Raw genomic sequence first — 19,889 nt, forward strand, 5'->3', positions numbered from 1 at the left:
TCATTGAAAAATAACCTGAGTATTTCTTGCTTAAATCTTACCTATATCCATTCTCTCATTATTTTTTTTTTGCAATTATATTTAATTTTGCGATTAAATTCTAAGTACCGATAAAAATAATAAAATAGTGTAAAAAGAAAATTTTGGTACAATATATGAAAAAAGCTGTTAAAAAGGGATATAGTTATTTTATTTATCCGCGATTTTATTATGTTTCTTACTAAATTATTTGTTTTGTTCTAATGGGGCACACTTTTTAATTTAGCGCTTATTTTCCTTAGGAAATCAATTTTTTATCAATAGAAAAAGAATTTCTTTTATTGAAATTAATACATGTAATTATATTTTGTATACAAATAAAAGAGCTAGAAAAGCAAAGTTCAATCTTTGGAATTTGAAAGATCTCATCACGCGCGCGAAATATTATTAAGATCAATTAATTTTCGATTATATACGATTATGTAGTTTGTATTCGATTGATTATATCGATTATACTTGTATCGTGCATAATCTTAATTGATATCTCCTACACGAGTAACGAAGATCACGAATGTTTTTCTGCAATGTTCTCGCGAATATCATCCTTTTCCACAAGAAGAAACTATTCTGAATCTTAAGTTATATCAAACTGAAATTTCTAATTCACAATTTTTCTATAATTTGCACTTTTATTGCGATCGACAAAAGCACTTTGTGATTCTTACAATTACATCAACGGCTAACATTTTTAAATTATGGAGTAAAGTTGTTTAGATACCAGGCGCAAAAAACGTTCCGCGCGAATTACTCCGAACAATCGGAGAAGTAACAAACGCCGGTAGTGTTAACGGAAAGTCTCAAAGATTTTTCAACTGATAACGAGACGCCCAGGTGCGTGCGCGCTTCATTCAAGATATTCCGTTTCGTCGCGTTCCACGAAAGCAGGCAGCGCTCGCCAACGGCTCGTGGCGGGCCAGGCGGGCGGGGGGGGGGGGGGGGGGGCGGCGGTCGCGACTCGCGAGAGCGTACCGCGCCGGTTGCGTGTGTCGCGTGTCAGTTACATCGCGGCAGCGGACGCCGGCGGGCGCGCGGAGTGTACGGAGTATACTTTCGATCAGCGTGACCCGTGAAAACCCGCGCTATTATCGTGGCACGACAACAGAACGCCGAACGATTTTTCGCGTCAGGATGAATCGGAGTAATCGAGTCGGCGAAAGGTGGCCGCCGAGGAGCGCGCCCGTCGGACGCGAGTGACGGGAAGGTCGGGAAGTCGCAGGAGCGAGGTACTACTCGTCGCGATCATCACGTGCGCAGCCCCTCTGACGACTTTGACTAACGCTCGACTTGAATCGCGACGTGTGTTTGTGCGGATAATTGTGAGACGTACGTTGGATTACGCGAAGGCGCACGGCCATTCGGAAGCGTCGAGTGTGAAACGCGACTCTTCCGGGCATCGATCAACGCGAGCTACCGCGATCGCGGACGAGTCGTGTGAGAGTGGCGAGGATCCCGTGAAGGAGTGAACAGTGAACGTTATTTATCCGTGGACAGTGTCCGGTGACGTACAAAGATCGGCGGGCATTCATTCGTGTGTATTTTCGTGATCGCGCATCCTCCCGTACTCCGTACTCCGTATCGCGAGGTAATCGCGCGAAGTTGGCCGCGAGCGCGGCCGGCATCGCGGTGAAGGTTGACACGAGCGGAGCGGATTTCGAGGTGCCCATGCCGGCGCGCGAGCAGCAGCCCCGCGGTCGGCCGTGCGAAGTTCGTCGCCGTTGACGTGTTTAGATTCGAAAGACCGAGCGGCGACGCGTGACGCGAGCGGAGGTCATCGGTGCGCGTAACTTGTGACTCGTGACGGTCTGCGATTCGCACACGACGATCGTCAATCCCGTCGCCGCCGTCGGGTGGGTTCGAACTTCGAACCGCCCGCGCCGGTAGACGAACCGTCGCGTCGCGTCTGCAAACGAAATTAGCTATCGCCGGGCTGATCGTCCGTACTTCCGATCGAGCGTATGTTAGTTGGATTTTCCCGATTGAGTTTGTGTAAAAAACTGGAGACCACAAGCCTGTCCCAAACGTATAAAGAAATAAAGAAAAACGATCGAGTTCGATACGCGTCGCGGCGACGCGCGACGTCGGCGTCCGCAGATCGTGACGTAACCTCGAAATCCGCGGGACTGTGAATCTCGGAATGTACATGGTTCAAGAGACTTTTGTGTCTGTGCGTCAGATAATCCAAGGGTAGAGTTAGAGGAGCCTTCCTACTCCATAGCCAGTTGGAGTAACCTCCCCCTCCCCCCTCAAAAAGGGACAGTGAATCGTAGCCCGTGAACGTCCGCGCGGAACGTTCGGCGTGAAGGCCGGCGGCGCCTTCCGCGATTCCGGTCGCGCGTAAATCGTGTCGCGAATGTCGTCCGCGATGCCGTGGATTCTCGACGGCCGAACGGCTCGCGTGTGGCGCGACGAACGTTGTCTCTGACGACGGTTTCATCGAGGCGGGGGGAAGAATCGCCGGCCGCGAAGACGGCGGGTTTGTCCGAGACAACGGCGCCGATTTTCGTCGTCATCGTCATCGTCGCCGTTGCCGTCGCCGTCGCCATGGCCTACGTGCTCTGGCGAGTGTTCATGAAGAAGTACTCCAAGGTGCGGCTGGGCATCAGGAATCTGCCGGTGAGTCCAATTTTTATTTTTATTTTTTTTAAATAAAATGACGGTACTAACTTCACACATATGGCGAGTCGGCGATCCTCGCATTACTTGTATATCTTTTTACGCCACTTATGTCCCGACCCTTTCGTCTTTCTTCCCTCCCCCCCCCCCTCACATCTAACAAGTAGTAAGCTACGTTTGTTTCTCTTTGAACGTAAAAAAATGTAGAAAGTGCACGTGACGAGAGCGAGCACCTATTGTACGTGCGCGCGCGGCACCGCGCTTGGCTTTCCTTCGAGCCCACGGCGCTGAATTTTCAAGAGCTCGACATCGTAGATTATAATCCTTTAATTGCGGGGGGAGGGGAACGTAATAAGCACCCTCTGCAAACCTGAAATAAATGGGCTTAAAAGAATGAATAATAATAATGCTATGAAATAGGTACGCACAAAGCGCAGATTTGTTGCGATCGTAGAGAGAAGACGCGACCGGCCTTTGCGTTTATCAGCTTTCATTTCGGTCATAACTATTATTTTTTTACGCGGATATAAATGGATATAAATGGATGTGTATCGGAGAAGACCGTGATTAAGTTTTCATGCGCGGAGGCTCGAAGAAAAAGACACTGTTTACAAGCTTGCATTTTATTCCAGAAATAGAATACAGCTGAAAATGTGCGATCCCTGCAACATTTTATCATAAGGATGACTGATTATCATTATAATTAATAGCACAAAATTATTAATATTAATCGACATATTATTATTAATTGTTTTATTCACATTAATATTATGATCAATAGTTTAATTAAAATCAGTGAATTTTAAAGGGGATTATTAATCCATTTAAGAAATTAATAAGTGAGTGAGGTTTAATTCCTATACCTTCTATTACACGTTTTGTATCTTTTTTTGTTCTCATTTTTTCATCCGTTTGTTTCATTTCCTAAAGAGGTTTTGTGAACGTGTAATTTTTAGGTTTATTCGGTCGGCCGATATCGTGCGAGTGCAAATGCGAACGGCGCGAGATGAACGCGAGATGCTGCGTGTGCGAACGCGCATCCTCGCTACCTCGGATCGTCAAGGTTGATAGTTTGCGGCTGGACTCTAGTGCCGGATAACCGCGGTACGATCGCGGCAGCATACGGATTATGCAATTAGGCATCGCTCCATGCCCGGCGGAAACTCGCTTTCAATTGATAATTACCGTCGTTAGCAGTCCTTTCCGCAACTGGGATGTGTGTGTGTGTGTATACATATACATGCCTGGATTTCATTTATTTCTCGCGCGCATTTTTCTTGACTTCGTCAAGAATGAATTAAAATATTAGAGAAGTCTTCCTCGCCAATTACTTACCACGAACGATTCTTAGAAATCTTTTATGATGTTTAATTGCGAAAGAAATAACTACGTATTCACGACTGAACATTAGTTGTTTGATGAAAAGTTCATCCATTTTTATTAATTTTATTGAAATCGTCATATGCGATGTGCAGATGGCGTCATTTAATACCTTCCCACCTGAAGAGAGCCGCGTGTCCGAGTAAAATAATAGATCAAATAATGGTAGGTATCTATTAATTGATTCGGACGCGGCTCTCTTCAAGTAGGAAGACATTTATGACGCCGTTGTACTGTAAAGTAGATGTCTATAGTCTTGTAGAATTTTAATAAACAATATACCGTATTCTCTAAAAATTATTTCTCATCCAAAAATTTGAGATATAATAACCGATATAGCAACATTTAAATTAATTACTGATATTTCCAGAATATTATAATATTTTTCATATCATTGTTTCATATTCTTATTAATTGCTACGTCATTGCATTTGCTTTCTTTGCATTTATGTTACATTCGGGTTACAATTGAGGAAAAAAGCAGCAAGCCTAAAGGCATGTAGTATGTAAATGCATAGAAAACTTTTTTTCATCGATGCAAGCTTTATACTTCCGATGGAAACGATTAAGGAACGCGTTACCATTTGGTCGATCATGATAAATCGAGCTACAGTAACGGTACAAAAAGTTGGAAAAGGTGCAGCAACGTGGCTGCCCCTACCAATAATTATCCAATTATTATTACCACATTGGTATTAGCCGTAGTTGCATTCTAATAATTGCATGACACCACGATATACTGACCTTCGTAAAAGCGCGTGGCGCACGTCGTGTGCGGCCGATAATCACTCCAGATAGGTAGATACTCGAAAACAGTCTACATAATTGACATAACAAAGCGGAAAGCACCCGCGAGCAATGCACAAGAATTGCAACGGTCATTATATTTATAACGTTTTTAAGTGATCGAAACAATAACGGTGTATAAAACGAGTGCTTTTATTATCGAGAAAGTTATTCTACTGTTCTTTTATTCTTTATTTTGCATCCGCTCTTTTTAATTTCTATTATATATATATAGGGTCGGAGAAAAGTATATATATATATATATATATATATTGATGATTACTTTCAATTATGATTAATCTTGTTCTGTATCTAATCGTGTTCTATATCTTAAATCATTATCTTCAAACATTATTCTATTGTAGAATATATCTGGCCACGTTTACCATTAATTTTTTGATATTTATAGTTTTTTTAATTATACGTTTTATAACTAGAAATGACTGTAATTAGAAAACTATAACTATAATTAGAAAATAGATTTGTTTTATCAGATAACTAGCCATTCTAACATAATCAGAAATTAATTGACAGTCAATCAGATTAAAACATCACAATAACGATTAATAAAAGTGTTAATTGATACATGAAAAATACGGGCATGACAATGTGAGTTTACTTATACTAATAATTAACATACTTTTGAATAACAATATTACATATATTTGCATTTAACCTTGCAATTCATGTTCTGCTATTTTTTTCTGCTGATAATGCTATCGTCTGTGTATTCTGGCTGTTTTTTCCTTCGTTCCATTGTTTTAACACACGGTTATATCATTGACTTTCGTGCGTTTGATCGATCGGCGAATTGTATTTCATTCCGGTCAACATTTAATGAGACACACCCGGCCGATAAATTTCACGGAAGGAAAGGGCTAAAGCTAACAGATAGGGGAGAAAATGTTGCACTTCAATTTACGGTGCGTTCAGTTACTCAGATGATTAAGATTTTTGTACGGTAATAAATGAGGTTTTATCCAGAGAGGAAATGTTAAACAAACATCGGGCAGTCACGCTTTGCACGAATATCTAATATTATTTCTCGCTTCTGTTACTTATCTTTCGTGAGTTTCTCAATAAGCTGTTACACCACGTTACCGCAATAGCAGTGAAAGATATATTTTGTCCTTCGCTTTTCAACGTATCATTGAATAATACTCAATGATTCACAAATTGTGCACAAACCCGAAAATATTTCGGAGAATGCGTTAATCAAGTATTTAATAATAAAAAATTATTATCTTTTCTGGAATAAATATGCAATAACAATGTGTGTTAATTTTCTAAATATTGTACAGAATTGGATGGAAAGACAAATTTAATTTTATCCTGTCACACATTTTGACATACTAAATAGATAGGTACTGTTCTTTCATTTTACATACGCTTTGTGAGAGCGACCTAACGGAAAGGTATATGAGGTGTTAGATAATTGAAAGTAAGAGCGAGTGTAATCCCCTATTTGCAATCGGCGGATGACTTCATCACCGTGTCGCAATGGGCTCGCGACAAACACGCCTTCGTACAGTCTATAATTGCCGACTGTTTAGATTGTATCTCTTGAACGTTGACAGTATCTTTGTTGAATCTCCCGACAAGATCGTGCTAACAGAGCGATGGTATAAGCAGTTTATCGCGATTATAAATATACAAAGCAGATGGTAATCTGTTCGGTATTTGAAACTAATAATTTTTAAAGATTCCGAGTGTACAATGAAAGAAATGGGAAATGTATTAATTATCAAAAGATACGCACTCTAAGTTCTTCTAACTTAATATAAAGAAACAATACAAAAATACAAGAATATAAAGAACTTGTTCTTATGTTTTTAGTATTAAAATATTCTACTGTTGTATTGTGTACGACTAGGTATATTATGTGCTGTGGATTTCCGAAATATATTAAAAACTGCGAATTTGTTGCACGGGCTATTACCCAATTAATCTACATGAAAAGATAAAGTCACCGTGTGATCGTCAGTCAACAGACGTCGTATTTGTCAGAGCAGCTTAATAAATTTTAATGCTGCGTGCTCGCGTGACGTCGGGGTCCACTAGGGTGCTCCGTCAGTGGCAGCGGGAGGGCCAGGAGGTATGAACGGTGGGAGTTTAGGAAAAGAACGAAGGAAGGGAGATGCGAGGGTGCAATTTAGTTTGCGGTTGCTCGAGTCGGGTTACGTTAGGCTAGTCCGGCCGCCAGTCGGTCCCCGCGTGACCCTGAACCGCGCCGCTGACCTGCGACACAAACACGGTCTCTCTCTCCTCGACTGGACCCCTTTGCCCCCTCCTTGCGTTTCCATCCCCCTTTCCCCGTCCCTGTCCCCTTCGCCGTTGCCACCCATAAATCTACCTGCACCACATCGCGTCTCGTTTCTACGGACCGCTCGCTTGGCTCTCTCTCGTGTTTCGCATTGTGCAGTCTTCGGGATCTCCGAGTGATAAATACAACCGTGGCCACTCTCTCCTCCTCTCCCGCTCTTCCTTGTCCTTTAAATTTCATTTTTCGCGCTCTCCCTCTCCTTTGGTCCAGCGCGAAACCGGGCGATGTAAACTGTATCCCGCTTTTATCGGCTCTCTTCTCTTAAAGAAGCATAATCTTGCTACGTGACTTTACATCGACACGTAGGAGGCTGATCTATTCCGATATCCAACTTATTGAAACCGGAATTTGTCTTGCAATTTATATAATACACGATATTTCTCTTTTTTCTTTTTTCTATCATTGTCACTTTAATCGTGACGTGTACAATTTTTTACCATTAAAACTTTTCTTTAAATAAGTATTGATAAGTAAAGCATTTGTTTTTTAAGAGAACATAAGCATCAGATATGTATCTTGAATTTTAAGTTTTCAATATGTCTCTATTGTTTTTTTATTAAAATAACATGGTTTACATAATTTTATATTGAAATGGAATGTTTATTTATAGTAAAGTTCGTGAATGTTTAGTTTGACAGATTTTAATTCTGGGCTTTTCATATATTTATTATCCCGCGTCATACAATATTATTTTATAGCCCGATGATTTCTACTTTACGTTATAATGCGCCGCGCGGAATTTCATTCACTTTCGCCGTTAATTAAACAAGCGCATTTCAAGACAGCCGAGTTTGCGTGACGAGAGTAACATGCAAATTTCATCGAAAAACGACGTCCCAGAATTAAACTCTGCTAAATTAAAAATGAGTCTTTCCCGAGGTTTCTTTAAGCTGTCACTCATTGCGTTGCGGTTCGTTGCCTGGATTAAATATCGTTATTGTGTTGTTACACGATAACGAGTTGGGCGAGGACGAGGTCGCAAGAAAGAAATTATTTTGTAAAAGGAGAACACAGATGTTCCAATTCGTTTTTATGTTTAATGTACTTAATGTCTTAATGCATTCTTATGCGATCGTAATTATTTCTTTTTTTCTTTTTTATCGGTATCTAAACTTGTCTCAGAGTGATGATATTAATTTAGATGTGATGGGTGATTATGATGGCCATTTGTGATAATTTTTAATTCTCTATTTAGAAAACTTTCTACATTTTTCTTTTATATATAAGAAAAATACATGATAATATGCAAGAAAAAACAGTGTAAATGCTGCAAGTATGGAATAATTGAAATTTATGATTTTTTGCACAACGATACAATGAATATAGTTAAATATATTAATATAGTTAAATTTATAGTTTTTACACGCTTATTTTGGTGCGTCGGCGTTTTGGATTTTAATTTATTCAATAATGTATTTCGGAACGTTATGTTTTGATTTCAATAAGGAAGAAATCATACTCATCAGAACTAGTGATTTGACACGTGAATCGATGATACAGACATGTGTCTTCGTGAATTTAATGCCATTACAGCCATTACGTTCATGTTGAAGCGTCACGCGTTTCTAAGTCATGGAGATTCATATGACTTTTTCTGAGTGCCGTTCAGTTTGAGCAAAAACGTGAAAGTGCTCCTATCTGGATGGATCTAGCGTGTTTCAAGTAAAACGATTTAGAATTCCGTGCCCTAATTACGGTGGAAACCATTTTCTAAGTACACCGCAGATACGCTCGCTCCTTTCGCATCGTTTTAACGCACGTATGACAACCTTCCGAGAGAAATCCTTGTCAACGGAAATTCCGCCGTGCCAATTCCGGAACTGTACGTAAAAACCTTAATCGCAACGAGGGTAATTTCATGACAGGAATGGCCATTGTTCTAAATCCATAGTATTATAGAAAGAGAAGTAGAGTTCACAAAAAGAGGAAAGCGATATGGAGTAGTAAATAAATGGAGGTATGTGTGTGTGTGTGTGTGTGTGTGTGTATGCTTATAGGATATGGTAATTAATCTTAAGTGGATTTAAATTTCTATTTCCCTTATTTGGTAAAATGTTTGTTTGGATGTATTTAATATTTTTATTATTATCACAAAATTTGTAGTATATTTTTGGCTAAATACATTTTATTAAATTTTTATAATATTATAAAGTTAATTTACGAACAACATATTACAATATGAATAGCTTAGTAGTTACATATGTATAGTCAATTTCAGATAATTAACAATTTCGCAGAGAAAGACGTGCAATCATTCAAAGTTTAATTATACATGAGTAATAATTAATAATTACTACGGGTCAATAACGGAGATGAGTAGACACACGATTAATATTAATTTATAAGATCACTGTATTTGGCGACGCACTTGATACATGACCCGGTATGATTGTACGCATTCACACGATTCATTATACCGTCAGATCGTATACGCGCATACACACACGCACACATATTTCTCACATTAAAATTGATTAATTACCGCGTTATATGAAATTGGTGAAATAAACCTCTAAATGTAACGAACACATACAAATTGATATAACTGTCTGTCTTCTCATAATTGTTACACTTTCTGATTTTAATAATGGAGATGAAAAGATAACGAAACAAGACATTGATAAATAACCTGAAGTCACGTACTCCGAAGTAGTGCAAGCCTACCTCATGAAAAATGCGGAATCAGAAAAAATTCGATAATTCGACATTCTGGCGGCAAGTACGTAGAATTCTTTTTAAGCATTTCTGAAGAATGCAGGAACGAGGAAACAACCATCGTGTTTTTCGAGACGGCTCGCACATTTTTTATCAAAACTGTGCGACCGCGCCGATGTTTTATCCCGCGCTGTACCACTACCGTATACGTATACTTTTGTATTCCGGAGCGCCGCCGCGCCGGTTCTGTACGCGATAACTATCTTTTCCCGAATATTCTTGCGGATCGCCAGCGTGCGAAGATGCGCGCTTCTCGATTCAATTTCACGTTTGCGGCAGGCATGAAAAGCGATATGCGCGCTTCTTCATTCAATTTCATTTACGGTAATCCGCGGCGTACCGTTAACGATGTGTCGGGTTGACTTCTCGCGACCGAAAAACCATTCTTCGTGATGCACCATGAGCAACGCTTATCGCGAAGACCTCGGTCGCATGTCTCGTTTGCATAGAATATACGCGCGTTAATGCCGCTGTCTTCAATGATACATATGTGTTAATTTCCTCACAATGGATTTTTGTCGCGACGAGAACGTGAGACTCTTTATGTTAGAACGATACGACAGTCGATAAGCATGCATGAAATTCATTAAACGACCTAGAATTTGCGAGCAAAATAATGTTTCTTAATAAATCTGTTTTTATCGCTTGTGTGCAGAGTACTTAATTCAATAATATATTTGGAGATACTCTTTGTTTTATAGTTAGAGGAAATATAACATATATAAAGAAAAAAGATTGATCTTTTCATTAATTACGTAAAAAGTTATACGAAAATAAATAGTTAAAAAGTTGATTAATGTGATAAATTATTAAAGCATTTGAGTCTTTTTTTATTTTTTAATTCTTTTACTGTTTTTATCAAACACAAGAATTATGAGCAATGTAGGATTAAAAACAGATCCGAGAAGCGTGGCCGTAATTCTCGCGCCGTTTTTTCAACGTGGCTTTGATTAGATCTAGGATAATACGGCGGGCTGCTTTGTAATTATTATCAGCGGACATCGCGCGGCCCACGATGTGCAACAAGTACGAATTTAGTAGTGATCAATCATCACACGCACAACTGACCTCGCCCAGCTGTGACTCGAAGTTCGAGTGAAAGCGATACACGCGAGGCATGCTTCGTCTGGGATGTAATAATTATTCAAAAGTACAGGGCCCCATTCTCGTTTCCTGATAAATGATAGGCGCCGTGCCGGAAGGAGCCGCTCGCATGAACAATATCAGCCGCTGGGAAATGATCGATCGAACTCGAAGATTTTCTGGCGGCTGAAAGTGCACACGCGCGGCTCGCGATCACTATGCTCGCGTCCGCGGTACTTGTTGCGGACATTTTTTTTCTTTTCTTTTTTTTTTCACGGAGCAGAAGCTCCTCGCGCCAAGAAATCCAGGTGTGTCTCTCTCTTTCTCTCTTTTTCTCTCGCGAATGCAATGCTTTATAGCTCCACCTAACAACTTCCTGAGCGATGGCGATAAATAATGCATGGTTACGCGCGTGCTTCCTCGTTGCCTCGCACAGTCTCTTATTTTTCTTCCTAAGCTCACTATCGCTCGAGAACGACAAATGTTTCTCACCTCCTAGACTACGATATTGCGGAATATGTGAAAGAAATTCTTTCCCATGAGCAATTGACACGCCGCGAGGCCCTGACGTAAAGCGATAACATGCACACTAATTTATTAAATAATGCAATCCGAGTACAACGCTTAAAATGATGTAGGGATTAACACAACCTACACCAGTGTGCCTGATTATTCATTACATAATATACATTGTATGTATATTGCATTGATCTTGTTACTTGTCTCGCGATGACTATTTTTATTCGTTGATGATCCACATCCCATGAGATTTTTCTAGAAGAAAAATCGATTTTAAGTTAAATCTGCAAATTATTATTTTTGTAAATATATTTAATTTTTCATGATTTTATTTATCTTTTATTTTATATTATTTTATATTCATATTTTTATTGCTTCACTTTTATAGAATATTAGTATTTCTGTCGAATCTTATTGAATCGAGAACGTTATTTTTGAGAAAAAAGACTTGATGCGTTTTCTTTCTTTTTTATATTTAATGTTTTCTGAAGTTATATTTTAAAAGAATTTTTAAATTGCTTAATAGCTTTTACACATGTATATTATATTAGTTTCGCATAGTATCTGAAATGTCCATTTCATGCTTTATATATAGTTTGCATACATTTAATTACATATTTAATAAAAATGCTACTTACAATTAGAGAAATAAGTATTAACTATCGGCTTGAACGTGAAAGTTTTTCTCTTCTTTTCTCTTCGATACGAGGTAATAATTGTAAAAGGTAATAATAAAGTGTAATTTTTTCACTCTAGTTTTTATATTATTTTTTAGATATGGATACTTAAATTTTTTTTATTAATCGTAATATGTAGTGATATGCGCGCTTGTAATTATTGCACGCGATTGTACAATCGGACATTCGCCACATATACGAGGGCATTGATCCTGCTGAGACGCTCTAGTTTTTTGCGTAATACTAATTTGATACTTTGGATGAGACGAGAGATTCTGACTCGTAGATCTGTTTAAAACGTTAGATAGATATGCATAGATATCGATACTCAATATGCGCAATTCGTACATAAAAGATTAATAATATATTGAAAAATTGAAATATATATGTCGCAGGGATTTCGTGTAATTTCGTGTAATTTGTTTTTTGCAAAATTTCTAGGAAATTTGCAAAAAACCGGGATATTGTGGAATGAATAAAAATGATAAATATAACATAAATATAAATATAATTTATAAATATAAATTAATAAGAATCTCAATTTACAATTTCATTGACAGAGCCTAGGATTTTGCAAAATTACTGAAGTTTCCTAGTAAAATTGTGTATTTTTTATTCATTCTACAATATTCTTAATATATTCTGCAATATTCCGGTTTTTGTGGATTTTCTAAGGGATTTTTTGCAGAAAAACGAATTACACAAAATTCCTGCGACATAATATACTATGTTTGGGAAACGTAGGATAATTTCTGCATTTTTGGTGATAATTTCCGTCACAAATTTTTTGTTACTATGTAAAAGAAATATCTTTCGATGGTCAATTAAGGTGTCTATTTGAACAATACGCATACACAAAAATATTAAATGTTTTTTTTTCTAACAATATCCATTCGTACACGTGCATTTCTGTTAGCTCTACGTTGTTGATCAAACGTAAGAAGATGTGCTAGTACAAGCACCAACCAACAGGTGGCACCAGGCTGCTTATAAATGCAGTTGCATTGCAATTTCCGCAGGGATGACTGGTTTGCACAGTCATTTGGGCTTAACAAACCCACGGACCCGAGCTCAATACATTGCAGACGCTTACATACATTTACAGATCATATACATTCATGGACACACGTTTTTTTTTTGGGCGGTAGTGCAATGAACTTTGAAGAAAAGTAGAAACAAGATGCAACCTAATTTCAGAATTTTAAGATGAATAAGAATAGATTCATATACGTGTTTGATGAAAATGGAGTAGAATATAGCGGAAGAGAAATTATTTTTTATTTCTTTTTTTCTCTAATTAAGAAGAAAAGTTACACCAAAATTGCATTTACAAATATAGAGATTCGATCATATTAATATATAAATTAAATATGAATTTAAATTGATCTCCCCTTCCGTAACATACATATTTAGATAAAGAAATTTTTGATATCACAAATTTTTTTTTATTGAACGTGTAAAGACAAATCGAAAGAAACACTTGTAAAATAATACTTCTAGAGATTTAAAAAATATTTCTGTTTTATTTTTATTTAATAACATATCTTGTTTTTTATTAAATATTATTTAAATATTATTTAAATATTTTTTTTTCTTTACTTTATTATATTCGGAATTCCTATAATAATTCGAATCTGTTTCATGTAGAAATAATTAAATACCTGGGCTATAAATCCAAACACGTCTAACTGGTCGAATATTATCGTTTTTCATTATAGACACAAAAAAATATATCCTATCCACGAATAAACATAATAATTTCCTATCTTTTTTAATGTTGAAATTATATCAATTATAATTTCCATGTATGGTGTATACGCGCACGTGAATTGACTGTTTGATGGAATAACGGAAGTACCAATAAGTATCACTTTTACTCGCGAATTTGTTACGGTGCTTATTTCTAGCACTTTCCTTCCGTGTGCGGCCCAATTCTCGCACGATCTATGTTAAGCGAATACATCTCGAGCCTATCAATTTTCACTCGTACATCTATGGGATATTCTATATTTAATAATGCATTCGGGTAACAGATTTCATTCGCTCTATCATCCGTGAAACGCGATTAGACACGCGAATCTGTCTTACTGCTCGCAAAGTACCGTAAGTGGCTCGTTAAAACGTCAACATTTTTATTTTTATCGGTTTTTATTTTCCTTTTACACTTGCAAGGATCACGATTATTTACACCTAGAAATCTACTTCGAGATATTGTACGTTTCATGTGAAATTTACGTCTGTTAATCAGTCGGTTCGACTTCAACGGCGACCGATCCGCGCAAGAAGGCCGTCAATCAGCTTGCATCCGTTTAGACTTTATAATTGTTAACACGATCCTGAAAACGCAATGTCGTGAGCGTGACACGGCGATGGGATCGATGTCCGATCGGTGACACGGCAATTCGAGCGCACGATGAAAGAGGCATTCAATTACCGACGACGCGAGTCGCGAAGTCTCGAATTCGAAGAAGGATTCGACTAATGAAACACGACTTGTTGTGCTATGTGGTGGCCGGGTCCTTGTCCGTGCATTTGCAATTTATTCACGGTATTAAGGACTCTGCCGTCTCTCCATGGTGGGTCAAAAGTTCCGTCGGCTTTGTCGTATGCCGATGTCAATCGTCGCGTTCAAATCGCACAAGCATTATTTGTTACCGTGTTACTATGCGGTACAATAATCTCGAGACGAGATGAATTATTCTAACTATTACCGCATACATATGTTGCAATGTTGTTGCGCATAAACTCTTTGTTCTTTCGCGCTGCATTCGTTGCCTTAGGTAACACTATAACTATATCAACGCGTTGAACCGGAGCGATCCATCCGTGGTCCGCCATTTTCACGTCCGTATGTTGAGACATACGAGAAAAATGAGAATATAATGCCTTCGTCCGGCTAGATCGTTGCATGCACGCCGCGTTATTTTCATTCAGGGAAGGAAGTCGACGCCGGGGGAGTTCGATTATCCCTGTGTCGACGTTGGTGGCGACGACGACGACGGCGAGAGGGAAGCGTTATCACGCATGCCCGTGTTTCCCGGCGTTCTCGTTCTCGTCCGCGGAATCGCCTGACGGGTATTTTGACAGTACGCCGCCCTGCATCCTCCGCGTTAAGATGCATCTCAAACCTTGTCGTTCACAGCGCCGATCACCATCATTCTCGCCTGTTCGTGCGTGGCTCCGCGCGAGCGATACACTTGGCGCATCGCGAGAGAGATGCGTCGGACGCGTCGCTTAAACGTGCGCGTTTAGCAGCGCCGCTCGCGGAATCGGGTCAGTCGATAGAACCTGAGCGAGTGTTTGTGCGCGTCCAGAGTGTTCCTTCGTTGAGGTAGGATTAGGGGTAGAAAACTAGCAGGAATGAAAACAGTTATGAGGCCCGAATTCGGATAAATCGTTTCTTAATCGCGTGGGAAGAGAGAGAACGGTCCTCGATTCGAGAGTTTTCCGTTCCGTCACAAGTGACAAGAGGCGATTACAGGTGGTGAACTCATCGAGTTGCTCCGAGAGGGACTCGCCCGAATCGCGTAGACAGTACCGTTTTTCAGTTTTACGCTCTCGGGGTGGCCGGGAAAGGAATGGCAGCGCGGCGGGTCCGAAATCTTCGCGACGTCTCGGAGCAAGGCGTTGACTCGTTTTTGAGCCCAAGTGGGCGGGTGTAGTCGTGAAAGAGTGAAGTGTTTGAATGACTTGCGCGCGGGAAGGTGGTTGTGTTAACTCGAGTATGCGGATTTCACGGACATGAATACCTCCTCGGCGAGGTGGAGCCCGGCTCTCTCGGCGTCGCCGGATTACCACCGGCGCGGGCGTCCCGAAGTGCCGTGTAAATCTTCCTGAAAATTACGAAGTAATCTTGCGACGGGGGAAGGGGGGGGGTTCCGTTGAAGAATCAGGTTTCGTTGTGCGCGCTTGTGTACGTGTGCGTGTGTGTGTGTGTACGCGTGTGTATATTGTGTGTCGTATGTAAAGTGCTACTCGACAGGATGACGTCTCCTCTATTGAGCCGCTCCGTGTCAAACACCTCGGGAATCTTCGCGATCAACGCGATCTTAAGGGATACGCTCGTAGCGCGAAGACAATCGTTAAATCGTTAATGTAGTAGTTCTCGTAACAGGCGTGACTGTGTTTTGTGATTCTCCGTAAGAAGGGCGGGGGTTCTTTTCCCTGGGGCGGCCCTGGATATACGAACCTGCTGTGCTCCGCTCCTCACGAACGTCCATCTGTCAGAGGCGTCTCTCTCAGAACGTGAAATCCCGTTTGGAACCTTGACGGGCTCTCGAGCGGATTCTCGCGCTCTCGGTTGGTTTTGAGCTATCTCGGTGCATGCGTTCGAAGGTGGGCGGATGCCGCTGTCCACGCCAAGGACACGTATCCTCGAGCGCGCGTCCCGAGAACAATGAGGATCTCAGAACGGCCGTTTCGCTACGATGCTGGAATGCCGTGCTGGGAATGCAAACTCCGAGCCATGTCGTTCTGCCCTTCGTCTACGTCGTCGTCGTCGTCGCCATCGTCGTCGCCGTCGCCGTCGTCGTTTGCTCCACTGAGATGTATGACCGAAACCTAGTTGCGTCGCGAATGCATATGCCGTGGGAATAAATTGACCGGAGTGTTAAGCGAGGCTCGTTCTCATCCGTTTGCGACGGTTAGAAAGGGCGAAGGAACGGAATCGGCGGCGAGGAAAGAGAATAAGAAGAGGCTAACGAGCTGAACAGGATGAGTCATTTCGATTGGAAGTTACTGCGCCGGAAGAAGGTACAGTTTGTTAGGCCGAATTTTTCGCGATTCTTTTCGAACCTTCGGTTCTTTGGGAGTCGAGCGATATAGCTATATTTATCAATTCGTTTCACAAAGTGTCAACGTAATTTTCAAGGTATAGGGTGCATGAGTTTGGACGCAACGATTTGCATTTATTATTTTTTAACATAGTAGAATTTTTAGCATATTCTGATACATGGGAATCAAATTTATAATCTTGTATACTTTCTATCTTTTTTATTAGAAGTTTTTAAAAATAGAAATAGAACTATTACAAATATTGGAGAGAGAAAGAGAGAGAGAGAGAGAGAGAGATGACTGTTGTAAGAGTTTTACTTTATCTTACGTGGGTTTATATTGCAATAGAAAACACATGTAATTAATTTTTAAAAATTATATTTAATATAGAAATTTTTTATACATAGATAATATAAAAATTATATTCTGCACCAATCACAATTACATATGTATAAATACTTCACAAAATTTATAATTTATAATTTATTGAAACAAAAAATAAGCTTATTACATATCTTAAAACATATTTAAAACTTACTATTTTTTGTTTAAACGTATATTGAACATTTCATTGCAACACAGTATACGTTTACTCATTCTTCTACTGCGTGTAATTACGTTGAGGAACAACTGTTCGCGTACCTGTGGGTTAAAAGCGTTATTAGTCAAATTCCGAAACATAACGAATGTAAGTAACCCCGCGATTACAAATTACTGTTTAAGAAAAAAGCGACTTATTGACCCGCGGAAAGATTAGTATGGTGGAACAGCATAGTAAGCAGCGAGCTGCTCGTTTTCGCATGCAGATTGATGTATAGTTGAGAATAATAGAGACATTGAGTGCTGCTATAATGACGATCCATTAGTCACCGAGAGAGCGAGATGGCCGGAAACATGGAGAATAGCCTTTTTTGAGAGTTATTAAGAATCCGCTGTGCGCGCCTCACGCAGATACTCGGAGTTTCATTTCCGCCGTTTTTATTCCCATTGAATCGGAAGGCACGGCCATTGTATCTCGAATGTCTGCTAATCCCGCATTCTTAACAGACACGTGCGAAGTTAGGTATCCTTGACCTCGTGATATTCCGTTAACTTCCTGTAATATGGTATACTATTTAGTATTTAACTTACCTAAAGTTACACAAATGGCAAGGAAATAAACGGAGTTATTTTGACGCCCCAAATTACATTGAAGATTAACGACTGTTTCCGCTAGCTGACATTTTAATTCGTTCGACAGTCGATAAGCTACGGAGGATAAATGAACCCTGATCTTCCCGATGGATCATATGTTGAATAATAGAGACGTAGAAAGTGCTTTAGGAAAGCTGTCTATTTGTTACGAGGCGGGGCGACGCGCGTAGGAAATTACGCTGCACTTACAATTAGATAGATGCACACCGTCATTTCCGCGCCCGAAACGTTCTCTTCAAAGCGCCCTCGATGACGTTGCATCAACATATCTGATATACTTTGTTAATGCCATGATAATAATTAAAATGTTCACATATCAATCATCTAAGAACAGTTCCCTCGAATAATATTAAGAATTATCATTAGAGGAATTATTTAGAAAGTTTTGAAAACACTGACAGATTCCTGAAAATTTTGTACCTTATTATTTAATTATATTTAATTTTTATCGAAATTTTTGAAGGAACTCTAAAACTCGCTATAGAAAAATTAGAAAGCAGAATAAAAATTCTATTAATTATATCGAGACTTATTGAGGAACAGGGTATCACAACTTTACACAGGTAACACAGGTTCTAACTGGTCGACTTTTCTCATTATTATCTAGATTTGTCATCGAAGTTATTCTTTTGATACATATCTGATATATCAACACAATTTTCATTTAATGATCGTTTAGAAATTGAGTAGCGCACTGGATTACATAATCGATAGGATCGCGAATGAAATACGGCGACTGCATTGCACGTGTCATCATCTAATCTCGCTTCCTTCGGATTAAGCGGGTTTTCAGTGTATTTACTCGGTGTGTTAGCACGTAGAGATACGTTTTTTGTCCGACGGCGGTCTTACCTGCGCGACTTGAGCGTGTGCAGGATTTGCATAACAGAAAGAAGGCGTTACCGCGGTTGGCGTTAAATTTCAGGCATCAGTGCGCTCGGCTTTCTGTCCCCGCGGACTTTTCTCGTGTCTCCGGTAATTACCGTATACCCGATCGAGGCATTTCGTGGCATACACGGATAATAATGCTCGCTCGCCTCGCGTCGCCAGATTGTCTGTCGCCGCGTTTGCGCTATCGACGCGTTTTATCGCCATCGATACCGACTTTCGCCCTCGGCGGTGAGACTTTAACCCGGATGAGTTATGCGCGATCCAAAGTGACATTCATACGTGCATTAATGGATTATCTACACGTCCCGCGGCTCGAACGCGGCCCGGCGATTTGCATTGAATGCGTCAAGTGTACGATGATTTGCTCGCCGACTTTAATTTAACCGTGTAATTGACTCCGCGACGAAATCACGTAACAACGAACAGCGAAATGCCGCCGGTTCTATTAGCATATGCGATTTTCCTGCGAAAATCCTAATCGCGACATTTAGGTACGCGCGTTATCGCGTTCATCGGCTGTAGAAGTCGAGCGATTATTAACGCAACGTCGTAAAGTCGCACCCATGTATCAATCGCTCGGAAAATACGCTCACCAAATCCAACGGACAATCGATATAAAAAGTACGCGCAATCTCATAAGTGGAGCAATTTTCCGCGTGGACGAATATCCTTATACTGAGAGACGTAATTAACGATAGTCCCCGTCAAATCGATCTCCGATTGCATTTATCTGACAATCTGGCATTTAGTGCACCATATTGATTAAATAATTATCACATATGGCTGAATGGTATTTTTACTATTTCTCTTTCTCGCGCATATTGACAAGGTAATGACGTGTGTTCCAAAAAATGTTAAAAGGATACGAGCGAGGACACGTAAAGTGGAGACGGGAG

General features: G+C 39.9%; 1 protein-coding gene across 2 annotated transcripts in view; it reads left to right on the forward strand.

The window, feature by feature from the left end:
• The first annotated feature begins 1,034 nt into the window (after nt 1-1,034).
• Nucleotides 1,035-19,889, forward strand: part of LOC139771392 (uncharacterized) — a 282,189-nt gene continuing 263,334 nt past the window's right edge. Inside the window, exon 1 of one of the 2 annotated variants that reach the window (XM_071704165.1) lies at nt 1,035-2,652. In XM_071704165.1, the coding sequence (XP_071560266.1) occupies nt 2,581-2,652 (72 nt within the window). In that variant the 5' untranslated portion in view covers nt 1,035-2,580. Of the gene's footprint in view, nt 2,653-15,246; nt 16,888-19,889 lie in introns of those variants that run through there. The other variant, XM_071704252.1, reaches the window with a different exon arrangement.

The sequence above is a fragment of the Temnothorax nylanderi genome, unplaced genomic scaffold (assembly GCF_030848795.1).
Source record: "Temnothorax nylanderi isolate EJ_2023f unplaced genomic scaffold, tnyl_v1.0 TNYL_tig0001_pilon, whole genome shotgun sequence".
Taxonomy (NCBI): Eukaryota; Metazoa; Arthropoda; class Insecta; order Hymenoptera; family Formicidae; genus Temnothorax; species Temnothorax nylanderi.